The sequence below is a fragment of the Cydia amplana genome, chromosome 16 (assembly GCF_948474715.1).
Source record: "Cydia amplana chromosome 16, ilCydAmpl1.1, whole genome shotgun sequence".
In the NCBI taxonomy this organism is placed as follows: Eukaryota; Metazoa; Arthropoda; class Insecta; order Lepidoptera; family Tortricidae; genus Cydia; species Cydia amplana.
Window position 1 is genome coordinate 13,314,194 of NC_086084.1, and position 19,014 is coordinate 13,333,207.

A 19,014-nucleotide genomic window follows, 5' to 3' on the forward strand; every position below is an offset into this window, starting at 1 on the left:
ACGTATAAAAAAAAACTACTTACTAGATCTCGTTCAAACCAATTTTCGGTGGAAGTTTACATGGTAATGTACATCATATATTTTTTTTAGTTTTATCATTCTCTTATTTTAGAAGTTACAGGGGGGGGGGGGGGGGGACACACATTTTACCACTTTGGAAGTGTCTCTCGCGCAAACTATTCAGTTTAGAAAAAAATGATATTAGTAACCTCAATATCATTTTTGAAGACCTATCCATAGATACCCCACACGTATGGGATTGATGAAAAAAAAAATTTTGAGTTTCAGTTCTAAGTATGGGGAACCCCAAAAATTTATTGTTTTTTTTTCTATTTTTGTGTGAAAATCTTAATGCGGTTCACAGAATACATCTACTTACCAAGTTTCAACAGTATAGTTCTTATAGTTTCGGAGAAAAGTGGCTGTGACATACGGACGGACAGACAGACGGACAGACGAACAGACGGACAGACAGACAGACAGACAGACAGACATGACGAATCTATAAGGGTTCCGTTTTTTGCCATTTGGCTACGGAACCCTAAAAATCGATCCAACAATCTTCCAAAATCACCTTTGTATGAAATCCCATCTCACCCCAATTACGAGGGACTACGGGGTGAGGTGGGATTTCCTGTTTATCGTCAAAGTTATGAAATGGAACTACCCAAAATAAAATAAAAACTAAAATACAAACGTCCGGAACACTTATTACATACACCATTCAGTTTGCAAATGTAAAAATAAAATGTTATCGAGGTTTGAATGTCAGTTTTGCCCCTACTCACCCCATTTTACGGTACTTACAATTCAAACGTCACTAAAGCTCCAGAGTTATTTAAATTATCATAATTAATAAAACCAGTGAATATGAATACAATATAAATTAAAAGTATTTATTCAACTTGCATTCCCAGTGTCTCGACTCAAATTGGGTCCCAGCCAAACTGCCTATTTGCAGCCACTTCCCATGCAGCTGTCCAACAATATGAAGCAGTCGTTAGTCCGACAATGTAGCGTTTGACCTGGAAACCCTCTATTGTCGATCCGACTTTAGTCAGCTACAGTTTAGCTATTCAGTGGGGTAAGCGAAGTCGCCGAAGAATATTGGATATTCTAGCTTTTCAGTCTTCAAATGGATTCAGCGGGCGCAGCATGGTTCCATTATGCCCGTCACTTTCGTACTTACTTGTTAGAACGTGACAGGTATGGTGACAAGCGATAAAAATGCGACCGTGCTACAGACACTGACTATACTTCATCATCATTTTTTTTTTTTTTTTTTTTTTATTAAAAATGGGATTACTCATGGCTACAGACTAGCCGGGGTGAAGACGTGGCCTACAATGGAGCGAGTCTGCCCAGAAGGTGCCTGTTCACCCTTGATTTGAAGGTTGCCGGGTTATATGAGCGGGTTATATCATAGAAAAAGACGGGTAGTCTATCTCGCTGCGAGATACTGCCGCGCCAATCGTGTGCTATTTAGGCCTACAGAGAACCTTCTTATTTTTAACATTGAAGTCGGTAAAAAAGAATTGCTAAACTTAGGTTTTTAAATAAAATTATCGTATATCAAGTACACCTGTGCCACACAATGGCCCAATCGGCAGTTGGTTGCAAATAATAAAATTTACAGCCCTTGATAAATGTGCCAGTAATTTATACCCTCATTACGTTTGGGCGAGAAAATGTGTCAGACAAATATATTACGCCGATGGTTATTTATTTAGAGAGGTAAATGGTTTGATAATAATGGTAATTGAATCATAGAATAAACTAATACGTTTGAAAAACCATAACCTATATAAGTACGGAGTTTTTCATACGCTCCGCCATGTTGAAAATGACTGCCGAGCTAGCACATGATTGGCGCGACAGTATCTCGCGGCATGATAGACTACCCGTCTCTTTAATTAACATAGTTAGAAAAAGCGGCCAAGTGCGAGTCGGACTCGCCCATTTAGGCGATTTATGACGACGAAGGATTCCGTATTTAGGCGATTTATGACGTATTAAAAAAAACTACTTACTAGATCTCGTTCAAACCAATTTTCGGTGGAAGTTTACATGGTAATGTACATCATATATTTTTTTTAGTTTTATCATTCTCTTATTTTAGAAGTTACAGGGGGGGGGGGGCACACATTTTACCACTTTGGAAGTGTCTCTCGCGCAAACTATTCAGTTTAGAAAAAAATGATATTACAAACCTCAATATCATTTTTGAAGACCTATCCATAGATACCCCACACGTATCGGTTTGATGAAAAAAATTTAGTATGGGGAACCCCAAAAATTTATTGTTTTTTTTCTATTTTTGTGTGAAAATCTTAATGCGGTTCACAGAATACATCTACTTACCAAGTTTCAACAGTATAGTTCTTATAGTTTCGGAGAAAAGTGGCTGTGACATACGGACGGACAGACGGACAGACAGACAGACATGACGAATCTATAAGGGTTCCGTTTTTTGCCATTTGGCTACGGAACCCTAAAAAGACGGGTAGTCTATCTTGCCGCGAGATACTGTCGCGCCAATCATGTGCTAGGCCTACAGAATCTACAAAAAAATCAAACTTGCTCCCAAAATGTTTGTCAACACTTTTTTACTGTAACTTGTATTTCCGGGGTGAGGGCCTGGAGATCTGTAATACAGGTTTAACATAAGTAGTTCAGACTCCAGTTCTTCGCAAAGCTAAAAATAAAATTTAAATGTAGTTTTTACAATTATTCATTGTGAGGTTTAATAAAAAAACATTTTATTATTATTTATTGATAAAAGCGAATTGTACACCTTGGTATTGTATAATATTCACATGTTGCGGACATGTTTGGTGTACATCCCCTTGGCATTTGTTCAATTATTATTTTTGTTGCGTAGGTTATTATAGTAGAAAACATATTCTAAGTTTAATAAACGGGGGATTGCTCGTCTCGGTGGCCAATCCCGCTGAGTGCAGATTTCGCGGCACATTTCGCGCGTTCGCACCAAATCGCGCGATTCGCACGGTATCGACGCTGTCGCAGTTCGTTAGCTCTCATTCATAATGCAAGTTATGCTAAGTGTAAGTGTAAGGCCTGAGTGGACGCTCGAGTTGGGCGTGCAGCGGGGCGGGGCGTGCGGCGTGCATGTTAAACAAATGCAAACGTATAGGAGCGGCCTTAGTGCACGCTGCATTTGTTTAACATGCACGCCGCAATCCCCGCCCCGCTGCACGCCCAACTCGAGCGTCCACTCAGGCGTCCACTCAGGCCTTACATTTAGTGCAGTGTTCGTCACATGTGGCAAAAGCAACTGCCCCATTAGTGTAAGGCCTGAGTGGACGCTCGAGTTGGGCGTGCAGCGGGGCGGGGCGTGCGGCTGCATGTTAAACAAATGCAAGCGTATAGGAGCGACCTTAGTACACGCTGCTCAAATTACTTGTGAGCCCGACGCCATGCTGCACGCCCCGCCGAACGCTCCGCTTCGAGCGTCCACTCAGGCTAACGGGACAGTTGCTTTTGCCACATGTGACGAAAGAGAAGTATATAGCCTAACATTCCTAACCTAACGTTTGAGCAAAGGATTAGAACGACAAGGATAATGTCTGCTCAATCGGTTGCATGTGGCGTTGCACTTTAGGGCTATTTCCCTGCACTGAGACGAGTTCGGTGCACGCAAATATGTTTCATAAAATACACATCATGGCTGGATAGCAGAAACTCAAACGCTCTAGTTAATGGAATATATATTTGCTTTCATAAAACTGCGGTGGCAGCATAGTTCCATTTTTATCGCCTGTCACTATGTCCGTGGCTTCCTCGCACAACATATCGGCATTGCGATACAGCGAGGAAATTCCGCCAGCATGTTTGGTAGAATGCCTCAAGGGCCTATTTTAGATTTAAGCTAGTTATTAATTTAGTTTAGGAGTACCACTAAATATGTGATATGGCAATTAACTAGCCACTTTACGTGTTTAACAGTAACACTATGGATTACTGCGACATAAACGCATATTGCTTGTGCCAGCGCAACACATATATAACAAGCAACCATCTTGTTATTTGAATATGTTTTATGTAAATAAATTGGTATCAAAGTATTTATTTGGTGATTCAAATAAAATAATTATGAATTTAATTTGTATTATAATAAAAAAAGTTTCTTTGCAAAAATTTTAATTTTATCAATAAAAATCAAACGTCCATAAGCGACAGTAATTTAATATTACAAACAGACCGTAACACCACTAATGAGCATATATTTATCATTAATTAACGCTAATTACGATTCAGAACGGCCACAACATGCCATGGAGACCTTTGACCGTTTATGCATACATTTCGTACTACGCTACGTCCACATGGTTAATTGACTGTGTACCTTATTTCAAAGGAGTAAAGCTCACCAATGGTCATTTAGAAAGGGTTGTTCATCGCCCACACTGTTAACTGTACACCGACCTTATGCCTTTTGTCATAAGGTCCACCGATGTACAGTTAGGAGTGTTGCTGTTAGTACCATCGTCCACGCCGCCGTTAATTGATAATTCGCAAACCTTGTTACGAAGACATAAAGTCTATTATTGGTCAGTGAAGTTGTTAGGGTTTACGTTGAACAAGTTTGGACACGTGTAGGGGGGTAATGAGGCGTGCTGTTTGATGAACTTGACACGCAGACGTGTACGAAAGTGTATGTTATGAAACGTAACTGGCGCGGTCGGTAGGATAGTTAATATACTTATACCGCGAAACAAACTGAAATTTATAATACTTATAATATAAAAAAATCTTTTGTCACCATCGAACTCTTATACCTTTAAAGGAGCAATTCTTGTATAAGTATACATATATGTAATATCTGGGTGATCTCTCGAAAAACATATTTTAAAAACTCGAAAATGCGCGTTTTCCCAGAGATAAGACAACTAGAGCGATTTTTCGCCCCGAAAACCACCATATAGCAAATTTCATCGAAATTGTTAGAGCCGATTCCGAGATATGTACATATATATACAAGAATCACTCGTTTAAAGGTATAAGATTTATATATTTCGGGGATCTCGGAAATGGCTCTGCTATTATGGGGGTTTTCGAGGCGAAAAATAGATCTAGCTAGGTCTTATATCTGGGAAAACGCGTATTTTTGAGTTTTTATATGTTTTCCGAGTAAAGCTCGGTCTCCCAGATATTATCATTTTAACTGTTTGATATAAAGCTGATCCAAACCTTCTTTAATTGCAGTTCAATATCTAACACTCCAACATTTGAAACTGGACCGACAAAACTGACTCCATCTCCCTCCCGCAGCACGGCAACGCGACGACATCGAGCGAGACGTCAGTGGGCACCAACACCGCGGCCGCGGGCCCGAGCAAGCAGCCGGCAGCGAAGTTCCGGCACGGGCTGCTCCAGCTCATGATACACACCATCGATCCGATGCACGACGGTGAGTTAGGTATGCACCGCTTTGCTTTTTGCGGGGGTGGGGGAGGGGCTGATTGTGTCTAAGATAAAGTAAAATTTATACTGTATTCATGTAGGCCTAGCAACGAGCACTTATGAATCGTAACATACTTATAAATTATCTTAAGTTATCTTAAGTTTTGTGTTTTGTTTGGGTCTCTATTGTTTCCCAAATGGTTAATGGCATAATGTATAGGGTATTTTTCTTTTCTAGTCAAATCAGTTACTTTTTTAGGACTGTCAGAACGATCTGCTAATTAATATATGGAATTTATATGAAACTACATCGTGACGTGACGTGACTTTTTATATTTCTATCCGATTTATTAAATAGAACTTGTGTTTAAAAATAACTCCTATCTGTGTTTTTCTAATAATTATCTGGTACTTTATTTCATGCATGGTGTAAAATAATTTATTTTAAATACAGTATAATACCCTATTGTTTGCCCGTATTTTCGTTAGTCATAATTTATTTGAATCAGAAACGCGTCACTTTTCAGGATTGCCATAAAACAAACCTAACCTAACGTAACCTATCTATAGGATAACCTGACGAAAAATCCTGAAAAGTTAACGGTTTCAGTTGTATGACTAATGATAATATGACAAACAATACATTATGACTTAAACTTTATGGGAAACAACGGGACCCCGTTTTGTTTTCGTTAGCCTGATTTAGTGTCCCACTGCTGGGTAAAGGCATTCGACCCTGTCGTTTGTACTTTCCCGCCAATCCGGATAAAATGCGGCTAAGAATTATCCCGCCATCTATTCTCCTTTTCGGTCTGCCTGTTAACTCTCATTTTATCCTGATGTTTACTCATATCTTCCTTACTATCCACATTGTTCCATCAACAAGTCCACAACGAAGTTACATTGGACTTATTAAATACGGCATTATTTGATAAATAGTTCAGCCACTCCCTCGCTCTCTTTTCCAATATACACGTAGCTTAACTAAGCCACTAAGTCAGCCAGTGCACACGACCGTCTTCACTACACGCCAGTGCACTCGTCCAAGCACTGAAGTGTTTATACCCTGCCATCCAAAACGCAGTAAAAAACCCAAAATACGATAAGAACATCGACTTTTTTTACTTTAATTAAACCAAGGGCGAATAGAAAAAATTCGGCCCTTAACTTTTGCAAAAAAGCTTATAAACTGAATTTCAATTGAAAAGTTTGTCGGATTCTAAAATATATAGTCTGTCAAGCCGGATATGTCAGTAGCAATGTAAAACAAACTAAAAGTATGGTATCCCTAGGAAACGAACAAAAAGCAGCAATGTACATCGAACAACAATGAAATGTAAACAAAACAGTTCCACAGATAAGATATAAATGACACACGATTTTCGAACAATTCAAACGTAGTGTTGCTAACCCGCGATTTTTTTAATTTGCCGTCTTTTGCTACTGACAAGGTTTGCTTGATCAAGTATAGAAGAAAAATTAAATAAATAAAAAAAATTCTACACCCATAATTTTTTTTGCGATACAAATTACTGTGTTTTAGATGGCACTAAGGCTGATTTATATTCGTCCAGTATCAGGATTCATCGTGTCCATATTTCGAGCTGGATGGCCGCTGGATTAATGTTAAATGCACGCTGCCAATCCTGTGATTGAAACACGTCCATTTGTGTTGTAATCCAGGTAATTGAAATCTAAATCAACCTTAACGGTTTTATTATGTAAGGCCCACTTGAACCATTCAACTAACCCGAGGTTATGCGGTTAAACCTTGAGTTACAATGGTTACCAGTACAATTTGACACTGGGTTAACGGTTTAATAGCTTAACCCCGGGTTAGCGGGATGATGCAAGTGGGACTAAGTAAAAAAAAAGTCTATTTTTTTATTCGGTAGACTAAAATGACATTTCATAGTATGAAATGACACATGATGTTCATACTATGAAATGTCATTTTAGTCTACCGAATAAAAAAATAGACTTTAGATCATATATTTTGTATATAATTCTACTCTTAATCGGTTCCTGATAATTTCTAATAGGAGCAGATACAAATTTTGTAACGCGCTATTGTTTTTTTTCTTGAGTGCTGTGTATTGTATGAAATAAGGTAAGTTGTCTTAACTTTCGTGACCCCCGCTGTAATCTTATTTTTTTTATCGTTGTTTAGTAGGGGAGGCTAACTTTAGGGCGAATTACCTGTTTCGAATTTCTTGATATTTAAATTAATGTTATACTTTTTCCAATTGCTTGTTTATTCAAAATATAATGTACTTAACCGCATTCGAATGTAAGTACCTATCAACTTCTATTGTCTTCTTAAAACTTGAGGACTGAGTGTTATTTCTTCTTATAAGTAAGTTTCTATTTTTAATGTTGTTGATGTCATTTGTACTTATCTAAAGACTACGCTGAGCAAAGCCTAATGCTTGTTTTCATATTTTTACTTAGTTATTTAGTTTTAATCAACTTATGGATAATTTACCTACATAAACACGTGGCGGGATACATTCGTCATTGAAAGAATTTATAAGGATAGGTAGGTAAAGGATGACTCACACTAGACTGGTCCGGATTCGGGCCGAGGCGTCCAGCACCTTGTTTTCTATAGAAACCATCATGTGATCAGAGTAATTATCACATGAAACGAACCGTTCTAGAGTGAGTCATTATTAAGGGCTCATTTAGACGATGCGAGAACTCGCATGCGAGTTTCATTACATTGCGGTATTTGATCGGTCGGCTGAATTGATGTCACCTCAATGGTCCGCAATGTAAATAAAATCGTATAAGAGTTCGCGCGCCGTCTAAATGAGCCCTAGTGTAAGCATCCACAAGAATTGAGCGAGGTAGCGCAAAAGTACAAGATATTGCGCATTTTTTGACGATATTTTTCTTGTTTTCCTCGACTTACTTGCCCCCGAGGCCGATTCTAATTTTACAATTTGTTGTAGTTTTGGTCTTGTTGTGATACGACCTTGACACGGATCGCATAGTGACGTTCAGATGGCAATTGCAATTGCGTTAATTTTGCCTCATTATTGCCGCGATGATGATGTTCAATCCATCACTCATTTTATGAAGGAAATTAATTAACAGAGACAGTGGGGGCGTCCAACAGTAATGCAGCTGCAGTTGACAATCAAATGTGCGCACGGATAAGTGCGAGTGAAATTCCTAAATATATGACATGACGCGCACATGGACCAGCGTGAGCGGGGATCAAGTTCATATCAAAACCATAATATCCACATCAAAATTTTAAAATCAGAATCGGTCTCCAGCTCTTATAGGTACTTGAAACTTAGTGTCAATTTAGATAAGAGTATAATTAAAGAAGATTTAACGATAATTTAATCACCTTTTAATGAGTTTTCAGCGTCCCGGCGCATTTACTCTCAATCAAGATGGCGCTCCCGGTATTTAGTAAACTTAAGTACTAAAGTTTATATTCTGGCGTACTTTTGTCTACTGGATCCCGTGGGTGCCGATACGTCGAGGAACATGATATCAACATTATAACATTTGTTTCATATTGTACATAATTTGGCTATCGTAAACCTAATAACCAGTATTACAACTTCCACAAGTTCTACAAATGCGTACTACTTAATAACTTATCACTACTTATTATAAAACAAAGTCACTTCCCGCTGTCTGTCTGTCCCTGTGTATGCTTAGATCTTTAAAACTACGCAGCAGCAAATTTTTTTAAATAGATAGAGTGATTCAAGAGAAAGGTTTATGTATAATTTATTAACCCGTGCGAAGCCGGGGCGGGTCGCTAATAGTTATTAATAACAAATATAATTACAATGTTCTGTTTGGTTTTGTCTGGGGTTTTTAAGAAGAAATTCAACACAATACTAAGCGCAGGTATTATTGAATAATAAATTCCTATTTATAAACATACTTTGGTTTGGACCTGCCGGGCTAGCACATGATTGGCGCGACAGTATCTCGCGGCCAGATAGATTACCCGTCTCTCTTTTATTAACATAGTTAGAAAAAGACGGGTAGACTATCTCGCCGCGAGATACTGTCGCGCCAATCATGTGCTAGGGGTGCTGGGGACCAATTTTTGAATTTCGATCGCTCGATTTCGTCCTTTCCTTACTCAAAAATGGGTGAAAAACGGCGAAATGCTTATTTTTGAAATACGAGCGATATAAATTAGGAATCTATTGGTATTTACCACTCGTTTTCAATTCTATTAGTAGAATTTACATGTCTAGTAGTGGAGATATTACTGAATGAAATACACGACATCGAGCGGTCGAATTTCAAAAATCGGCCCCTAGAACTTCGACATATAAAATACCAGCCACGCTTAGTATTGTAAAAATAACAAACCAAGTTGAGCTTCCTAATAACCCTAAAACCACCTGTCAATCACAAAGTGAAGGTAACCAGCGCGAAGGCGTTAATTTTTTAATTCTGTGGTAACGGCACGGGTTTGTTTATTTTGATGCACACCCGTGTGACACGGCTAAGCTAGTAATACCCTTACATAGGAGTTACAGGTTAATTTACCCCGGGGATGTATGGGTATGATAATGAGTTTGTAGACAACCGTGTATAAAAGGGGAGCGGAGTCTAGAGTTTAATTTGGGACTAGTTCGTCTCGGTCTCGGTATGTTTGGGTCTGAGTTGTCTTGTAAATATGTACAAGGTAAAGAAACATCCAACTGATTAAATTGGTTATGCTACGGTAACGCCCATTTTACACATGTATAATAACTACCAGTGCCACCGCGTTTTTCGTTAAAATATCTAAATTCAGTTAAATGCAGGATGGCACAAAAATACTTTGTCATTTTTTTTGTTTCTTTTTTGTGGGTGTCGCGCAAATGAGTATTGGAAGCTAAATTTGACCTGAATTTTGCATAGGTAGGTACCTACATATGTAAATCGGATGATAATGCAATATTATGATGACATGGAGATGATCTGATCACCACTCACCACCAGGGACGCCGAAGATCGGGCAAAGTGGACACGAAGGAGTCGGAAGGCGGACCCCGGGTCCTCGCGCCCCGCGCGGGGGCACAGCTGGGATTGACGCCAGGATGATGATGATGATGATGATGATGATGGAGATGATCTGATGATGGAGACAGGAGGTGGCCATTGCAACTTTGTGATAAAACAACGCAAACTAATTGTGTTTTGGATTGTAAGAATTGTCTCGGTCGTACAGTCAGCGATAAAAATTAAGCTTGTGCCAAAAATTAAATTTTTGCCAGAGACTTACCTACTTATGTAAGAATGGCCTGCCGGCTTATTGCCGACACAATCGCAACTGAGACGAACAAGTAACTACATTTGAAAAACAAGGCTCTCTTCCCAGTCGATCAAAACTCGAAAAATATAACAAAACACAGGGCTGGCGATAATAAACTTCACCTTTAGCGAGTCGGCATTTGGGCGGAAAAATAGGGCATGCTCGCCCCGCCTTGACCTGGCCACAGACCATTTGCGAGTTAGACGCAACATGCAAGCTGCAAGGTCAATTCGAACGTGCAGGTGCATTCGGTCATTAAAACGCGAATGACAGCTAACTTATATGATCCAAATATCCGTTTGATGTCAGGTGCACGTTCGAATTGGCTTGTTACCGTTGGTAGCTTACCGGTTTTTTTTTTCTTATAGCTATTATTAGCCTACCGGTTAGGGCGTGCGACTTTTAATCCAGAGGTTGTGGATTCAAACCCTGGCCCGTACAATACAATTCGAAACAAATCCTCTTTATTGCACAACCTCAGAATAAATGTACATGGAAACACAAATAATACATGAAAACAGAGGTAACAGGCTGGGTTCTCCGAACCATGTCGCGCGACTCGCGTGATTGAGTGATTAAAAATACGCGAGTTAAACCATAAAATGAGCTTATTGACTGTAAAATCTGTTGCAGGCTTATAGTCCATGCGAAATGTTATAAATACCACTAAGTGGTGTTGCCTTCAACGTACCTACTTTATTATGTTAAATAGAACGCCTTAGTGCTACTGTAAACGCGTTATAAAGCGAAGTCTACAAATAGTAGTCTGTGCCCGGGGCGGATCGATCCATATGGCCATTATTAGCGAACCTAATAATAGTGCGGGTTTCAGCAGGCTTTTATTTTAAAATCCGTTTGTAATGAATGAATGTGTGCTATAATTAGATTTCATTCGGAATGTACGGTAATGAAGTAATACAAAAAACGGTCAAGTTCGACTCGGTAGGGTTCGGTTGTGTTTTGAGACCAATTCAGGCTAGATTTTTAGGGTTCCATATTTAACTAAAAGCTGGTAGATTTGCTCTGTCTGACTGTACATCGTATGGTGATGCTTTCTATTCGCTCCGTGCAAAGCACCTGGTAGAGGAAGCCGAAACGATCGCAGCGCTTGATGTGGCCAATACTGACAAGTTTGGTAACTTTGTTTCTGTCAATTCCCATACTTCTCAGTTATTTTAGCATTATAATCATACTTACGATAAAAATGGGTCACGATAGCTATTGTGTGGTAAACTGCAATAATACTGGACGAAACAGTAATATTAAATTTTATATATTTTCAACGCCGAGCTAGATATTAGCCTTTTATATCATATAGTACTATTCCAGCCAGCCTATTATGGATAGCTTTATCCATCTTTATCCACGTGATAAAATAACTGTCACTGTTTAACACCGTGGGAAAGAAAGTGACGGACACCGTTTTATCACGCTGTCACGTAGACAAGAACGACCATCATATCCGTACAGGAGGGCTATGATGCTTTGTCACCAAATCATTAATCATTTATTGCGTGATATGTAAAATACCTGATAAGTGATTAAATTTGGTAAAAAGACGCGAGGATAAAGTACAAGTGACTAATGATAGCGTGACATGATTTGAGCTTTTGAAAAATCAATTTTAATCTCTATGACTTAAGGCCTATTTTAAAGAATAGATTACTTAATCACATTCCACCACTTATCTACTTTTGCCATTGACTGATAAAAATCATCCGTGGTTTGAGCTTTTGAAAAATCAATTCTAAACAAGTTTACTTAAAGCGTATTTTAATGAATGACATCCTATCACCACTTATCCACATGTGACGTTGATAGTTAAAAGTTATCCACGGTTAAAGCTTTTGAAGCTTTATTTCTAAGTACTTAGAGTTTATAGTCTTTGAAATAAGCTACATTATCGAATTAAGGTAGAACCGGCTGCAATACTTAATTAACGAAGGCTCATATTTGCTTGTAAATTCATACAAAATTTTAAGGACAGTAGACCTTATTAACCTCAAATACGGTGAATTTTATACGTCAAACCATCTGTCAAAATCAACTAAATTGTAGGCCCTCCCCAAACTTAGCCACCTTACTAAGACAACTGCTCGATGCATTTGGCCGTTGCTCTCCGCCTAATAGGTTGCCATGGGTATGCCAACCCCACCAATGCATCTACGGTTCCACTGTGGGGAGCAACGGCCACCATGCCTTGAGCTGCTGCTGTTGCGCTGGGAGGTTCCCACGGCACCATGTTCTTAATGACATCGTTAGGAGAGCCTTATTGTCAGAATTACCTAATATCCCATGTATGCTTGAGCCGCCAGGCTTTAGCCGATCGGACGGCATAAGGCCTGACGGCTAGACCCTGGTGCCGTGGGAAAGAGGTAAGTGCTTACTGTGGGACGCCACGTGCGTCAGTACTTTTGCCGCCCCGCATCTTAGTCGTACAATGCGGTCGGCAGGAGCGGCTGCTGAGCAATGATTTATAATTCAAGATAGGTTATAGGCGTTCCAAAATTGAAGCGCTTAAATTGTGACAAATTGGACAAGTTGCCTTTAGACGCGCCTGGACAAGCGCGAAATGTGCACGTGTTAACGAGCTCCGGCACACCAAAGGAGAAAAAGACGACCTTATGTTTAACAACGAGTGTGACAAAGATGGATGGAATGAGAAAATTAATCAAAAATAACAGATTTCTTCATAGGCAGAGAAATAAATATGGAAGTATTTTTTGTGCTCCTCAAGTATGAGTATAACCTATCTATGGTTATATAATATCATTGCTGCTGAGCATGCGGCGTCTCTTAAAAACCGGCCAAGTGCGAGTCGGACTCGCGCACGAAGGGTTCCGTACCATTAGGTACGCAAAAAACGGCAACAAAATCACGTTTGTTGTATGGGAGCTCCACTTAAATATTTATTTTATTTTGTTGTTAGTACTTATTATTTGTTGTTGGCAACAGAAATATATCATCTAAATAGACAGACAGACCGACGGACAGCGGAGTCTTAGTAATAGGGTCCCGTTTTTCCTGAAACCCTAAAAAGATAAATACTCGGCGCTGAGCGGGTATTTATTCGTCTCCCTCGGTGTCGAGACTTTGGGATGCTCCGGGAGCTGGGACCTCGCCTGTTTGAAAGGGGCCTTGACCCCCGCTCGGGATTTTTCCTGATGCAAAGACTGTCCATCGCAATCTAAGGCGGTCCTAAGTCCTTGCTACTCGTAAAGTCTGCAGCGATATTGATAGCCCACGCAGTGCAAGTGTTATACTTGGTCAACCAGATCTTGACAGTAGAAAAAGGCGGTAAATTTGAAAAATGTAGGCGCGAAGGGATATCGTTCCATAGAAAATTTGAATTTCGCGCCTTTTTTTACTGACAAGATTTGGTTGACCAGCTATATTTACCCGTCATAAATTCATAGAAGTTTGACGTTTAAAATGACGCTTGCACTGCGTGGGCTATCAAAATCGCTGCAGACTTTTCTCGGTCTGACTCTATTAACTACTCTATACAGGGTGATACAAACCTCGATGTCCAACATTTTTTTTTATTTTATCACTACGTGGGCTACTACCAATATTTTTTTATATTAAGGCTAGATTTTAGGAAATAAAGTTGTGTATCAAAGAAGTAAAAAATAAAATTCGGCACCGAAGTCAGGCACCAAACGTCATCTCTGAGAATCGCCTAATAGCCCACGATATGAGGAAACTAAAAAAATATTTGAAAGTTGTGGTATAGACCATCCTGTATAGTTTGAGTGTTGGATTGCAACTAAATTAGTACGACGCTGTCATTTTCTATTACGCGATTACGTCCGATTTTACCCGAAAAACGAAGTGCATTCTTGTAAGTATAGTTGGTCAAACCAATTTGTCGTTAAATAAGAACAATACAAACTATACTCATCCTTTACTTTTGGGTGCTAGTACTAGTGTAAGACAAAGATAGTATGACTCTCTCTGTCTATGTTTGAAATGAGACAGTGCTTTGACAAACGACATAAAAAAAGGCGGCAAATTTGAAAAATGTAGGCGCGAAGGGATATCGTCCCATAGAAAATTTGAATTTCGCGCCTTTTTCTACTGACAAGGATTGGTTGACCATCTATAGAAAAAAAATCAGCGATGTCAAATCGGCGACATAATAGATTTTCATTGTCAGTCAGGCTAAAAGTACAATGTAATATTAATTTAAAAATTCATTGCGTAACCTATACCTATAGGAAGAAAACAAACAAATAAATTGCATTAAATATATGCAGAACATGAGAACTATGAGAGTATGGATCACTCCATAGGCAGAAGTGATTGATGGCTGAACATATATTCTGAAATTCGGCAACGCTATGAAGAAAAAATCCTTGGACGCCTATTCTCCACAGGTAACACGAGAGGAAATATTGTCTGAAAAATAAAACTGCAAGAGCTGATTTTATACGCAGATAAAAAAGTCGTTAGAGTTTATGGAGATATGACAGAAGACGCGGTATGCTGAAGAATATGTTGTCACAAAAGGAGCGGCAGTCCGTTTAAATGTAAATATGTTGGAATGACCTTCAACTGGTGTCAGCGAGCTTGCCGTGATACCTTCAAGAGCTAATCACAGCGGCGTATGATAAAATCATGGTTCCTACTGTGCGAAACATTTAGGGCGCGTGTACACGGTGCCGCCTCCGCGCCGCCGCCGCACCTTCGCGCTATGTACACGAGACAAGTATAGTCCGCCGCCGCGCCGCCGCCGCGGGTTTTACGCGTAGATTGGAGTTAGGCCGGAAACAGCTTCGATTCCATACACATAAGGGCGCGTGTACACGGTGCCGCCTCTGCGCCGCCGCCGCACCTTCGCGCTATGTACACGAGACGCGTAAAGCCCGCCGCCGCGCCGCCGTTGCGCCGCCGCTGCACCTTCGCGCTATGTACACGAGACAAGTATAGTCCGCCGCCGCGCCGCCGCCGCGGGTTTTACGCGTCTCGTGTACATAGCGCGAAGGTGCAGCGGCGGCGCAACGGCGGCGCGGCGGCGGGCTTTACGCGTCTCGTGTACATAGCGCGAAGGTGCGGCGGCGGCGCAGAGGCGGCACCGTGTACACGCGCCCTTATGTGTATGGAATCGAAGCTGTTTCCGGCCTAACTCCAATCTGTGGCTAAATGTTTTGGTGCTTGTAGTTTTTAAGTATTCTGAATTAAATACTCTGATTTAAACATAATTAGATTGTTTTTTTAATTATTATTAATCTCTCTATTTTCACTTTATTGCACGAAACATAGGACGTTTTGCCAAATGGAATTCTCTACCAGTCAGGCGTAAGGCAAACAGAGATTGGTGTTGGTATGTAGGATATAAAAGCGACCGTATGTCGAACAGGTAATCTGGTTGCTGGCATTACATACATCTTTCGTGTTAGTATTTTATACTGTTAAATCGTACCTAACCTATGCTAAAAAAGTGACGAACTCCAAATGTGACGTCCTCAGAAAGTGGCGTTCTCAGAAAGTGACGTCCTCAGTGCTACATTATATCTTTAATTAAGTACTTTAAGATGTGCCGGCAATCCGTCGCCATGTTGAGTTTGAGGTCGGCGTCTAGGTCGGCACACAAATAGAGTGCCAAGTCTTTGAGCACTCTATATATGTGCCGAAACTCCTCGTTGGGCATATCAAAAGGGTTCCATGTATCCCTTATGGCACGTCGTTGAATTTTTCTTTGTTGATGCTTTTCTTCCATGGCAGCAGCTGCCAAGAAGAAATTATATCTTTGCCATCCCTACAAATTATGTAATGATATTCTTATATGAATACAAATGGAGTTCAAATAGTATATATTATATTTGAAAAAAAAAAACTATACCGGCCAAGTGCGAGTCCAAAATTTTAGACCTAGTAATTTCGGAGATAAAGGTGGGGGGAGGGGGTAATTTTTTGGCTATTTTCTTAAATAACTTCTAACCTATTTATTGTACTTAAAAAAATCGCTGGTAGCCTAGCGGTAAGAGCGTGCGACTTGCAATCCAGAGGTCGCGGGTTCAAACCCCGGCTCGTACCAATGAGTTTTTCGGAACTTATGTACGAAATATCGTTTGATATTTACCAGTCCCTTTTCGGAGAAGGAAAACATCGTGAGGAAACCGGACTAATCCCAATACGGGCCTAGTTTACCCTCTGGATTGGAAGGTCAGATGGCAGTCGCTTTCGTAAAAACTAGTGCCCACGCCAGTTCCTGGGATTAGCTGCCAAGCTGCCCCAGGCTCCCATGAGCCGTGGCAAAATTCCGGGACAACGCGAGGAAGCCATGTCCGTCTTTGGGTGATGGGTCACTAATTTACATAAGTGTACTAAATTTCAACTTAATTGGTCTAGTCGTTTCCGTGAAAATAGGCTGTGACAGACGGACAGACAGACGCACGAGTGAACCCTAAAAATTGTATTTTTCACCACTTCTATACCATGAGGGCACCTTATCGTGCCCAGTGAGCACTACGATAAATTAATCAAAGGCTAGCCGTCAAAAATCTACTATATGTCTAACTATCCAACAAACGTAGCCATTAACCGTCTATCGCTGTCAAAGTGGACAAAACGGTATGAATGTTATAAAAATGTATAAATATAGACAAGTGTCTTTTATATCATTTAACTTATCCACTTATCAACTAAGTTTAAGTTGGAAAAGTAGACAAGTGACATATTATCCAACGAGCATGTTATGCAGTTAATCGTTTAACGACTATCGCTGTCAAAAGTGGAAAAGACGACAAATCAATAAAAACTGGATAAAATGTCAGTTTTATCATCATTTATACAACTAGAGTCTGTGCGGAAAGAGAAGAGTCGTGAAATGTATTGGGCCCCATACATTCCACGACTCTTCTCTTTCCGCACAGACTCTATATCATTTATACAGTCGACCATCATAGCCCTACAGGCTTAACAACGTAATGGCTAAACATTTTATCTAGTCTATGTCAACACAAGAGTTTTTCTTGTAAGTATGTTAATAAAATAGTATGGCTAATACAGTGTACCAACATTAAGTGAATGTAATATTAGTTATTGAAAGCCCGTCAAAAGCACACTTTTGGCACGTAGGGTTATCTGTCGTCTGTCACAAGTGTCACAACAGACATTGTGCCTAAAGCGGGAGAACATACATTTTTAACACAAAATTAAACAACTGTACCGATATTCGGAACCTAAAGTAATATATTGAGAGTGGCAACACTGTAGTTAGTCGTATTGTCCTTTTCTAGCATATACGTCCATCTCTCTCCCACACCCCCACCACTTCAGGCAGTTGCGTTTGACAATTTTGACAGTTAGAAACAAACGCAAATTACCTCATTGGCTTGCTGTTTTTCCATCTGGAAGGTCGTGAAGCTAAACTGCTGGTGAGTTTTTGAATTTGTACCCCAGTTTAGCTGACTATATTGAAAAACAGTTTCTAACGGCTTTTGCCGTTCGAAATAAATATTTAAATTTAGTTGTCCGTTAAACTATCTAGCAAATAAAAATGATCCTATAGTGATGTGCAAGTGTTTTCAAAGGCTGCCTGCGCGCACCGTGGCTATGCCAATGAAAATACTAAAACACATGGTAGAAAACACATCGAGCTGGTAAAGCGTGCACGTGTCACCATTATAATTTAATTTTATTAAGTCTCTTCCGAGTCTTGTTAGTTTAAATCTTTGTGTGTGTATAATAACGGTTGAAATTATATAATACTTAAATGGTGATGTGTGGAGGTATACCCTTTCAAGTGATTTGTGTTTTCGAATACGAATGGATCGGATAGTTAATACGTGTTACGTAGAACCTACGTATTAAGGTAGAAGCTTATAGACGTGTAGGTTTTTTATCTGTCCAAGTATCTATCAGCAATTTATCTTTTTATCCCGTTCCGGGTTAATATAATATTGCAAAATTAATTTTTTGGTAATAAACTTGCTGATAAATAACGTGTACCCGAATAGGAGTCGACGATATTTCCGCTCTAAGGGACACAAGGTAACGAACAAACCTACATCGCAAACATTGCATTTATTTTTGTGGAAAGTGAGTACTTCGGCAGTACATAAACTTAAATCTGACTAGACATAGAGAGAGATTAGCATGGATCTGCGCAAGAATGACATGCGAATTCGTGAAGTATTTCACTCTGTATCTATCAACTTATATCTCTCCAACTAGATCTTTGATTTATGTAGGTAGGTACCTACTTAAATATATAACTTAGCAGGTACTTACAGCTTTAAAGGTTAAGGAAAAGAACTCTTGCATGTAGGTGCTATATGTGCTTGTGTTATTTTGAATTT

At 39.7% G+C, this 19,014-nt stretch overlaps 1 protein-coding gene and 1 non-coding gene across 2 annotated transcripts in view; both read left to right on the forward strand.

The window, feature by feature from the left end:
* The window catches only part of LOC134655123 (sodium/potassium/calcium exchanger Nckx30C), a 106,519-nt gene that overhangs the window by 53,348 nt on the left and 34,157 nt on the right, over window positions 1–19,014 (forward strand). The window contains exon 3 of the mRNA XM_063510583.1: window positions 5,293–5,440. Within this exon, the coding sequence (XP_063366653.1) occupies window positions 5,293–5,440 (148 nt within the window). The remainder of the gene's footprint in view (window positions 1–5,292; window positions 5,441–19,014) is intronic.
* LOC134655575 (U6 spliceosomal RNA) lies at window positions 18,759–18,862 on the forward strand. Its single transcript, XR_010097452.1, has one exon. It is a non-coding gene; the product is annotated as a U6 spliceosomal RNA (small nuclear RNA).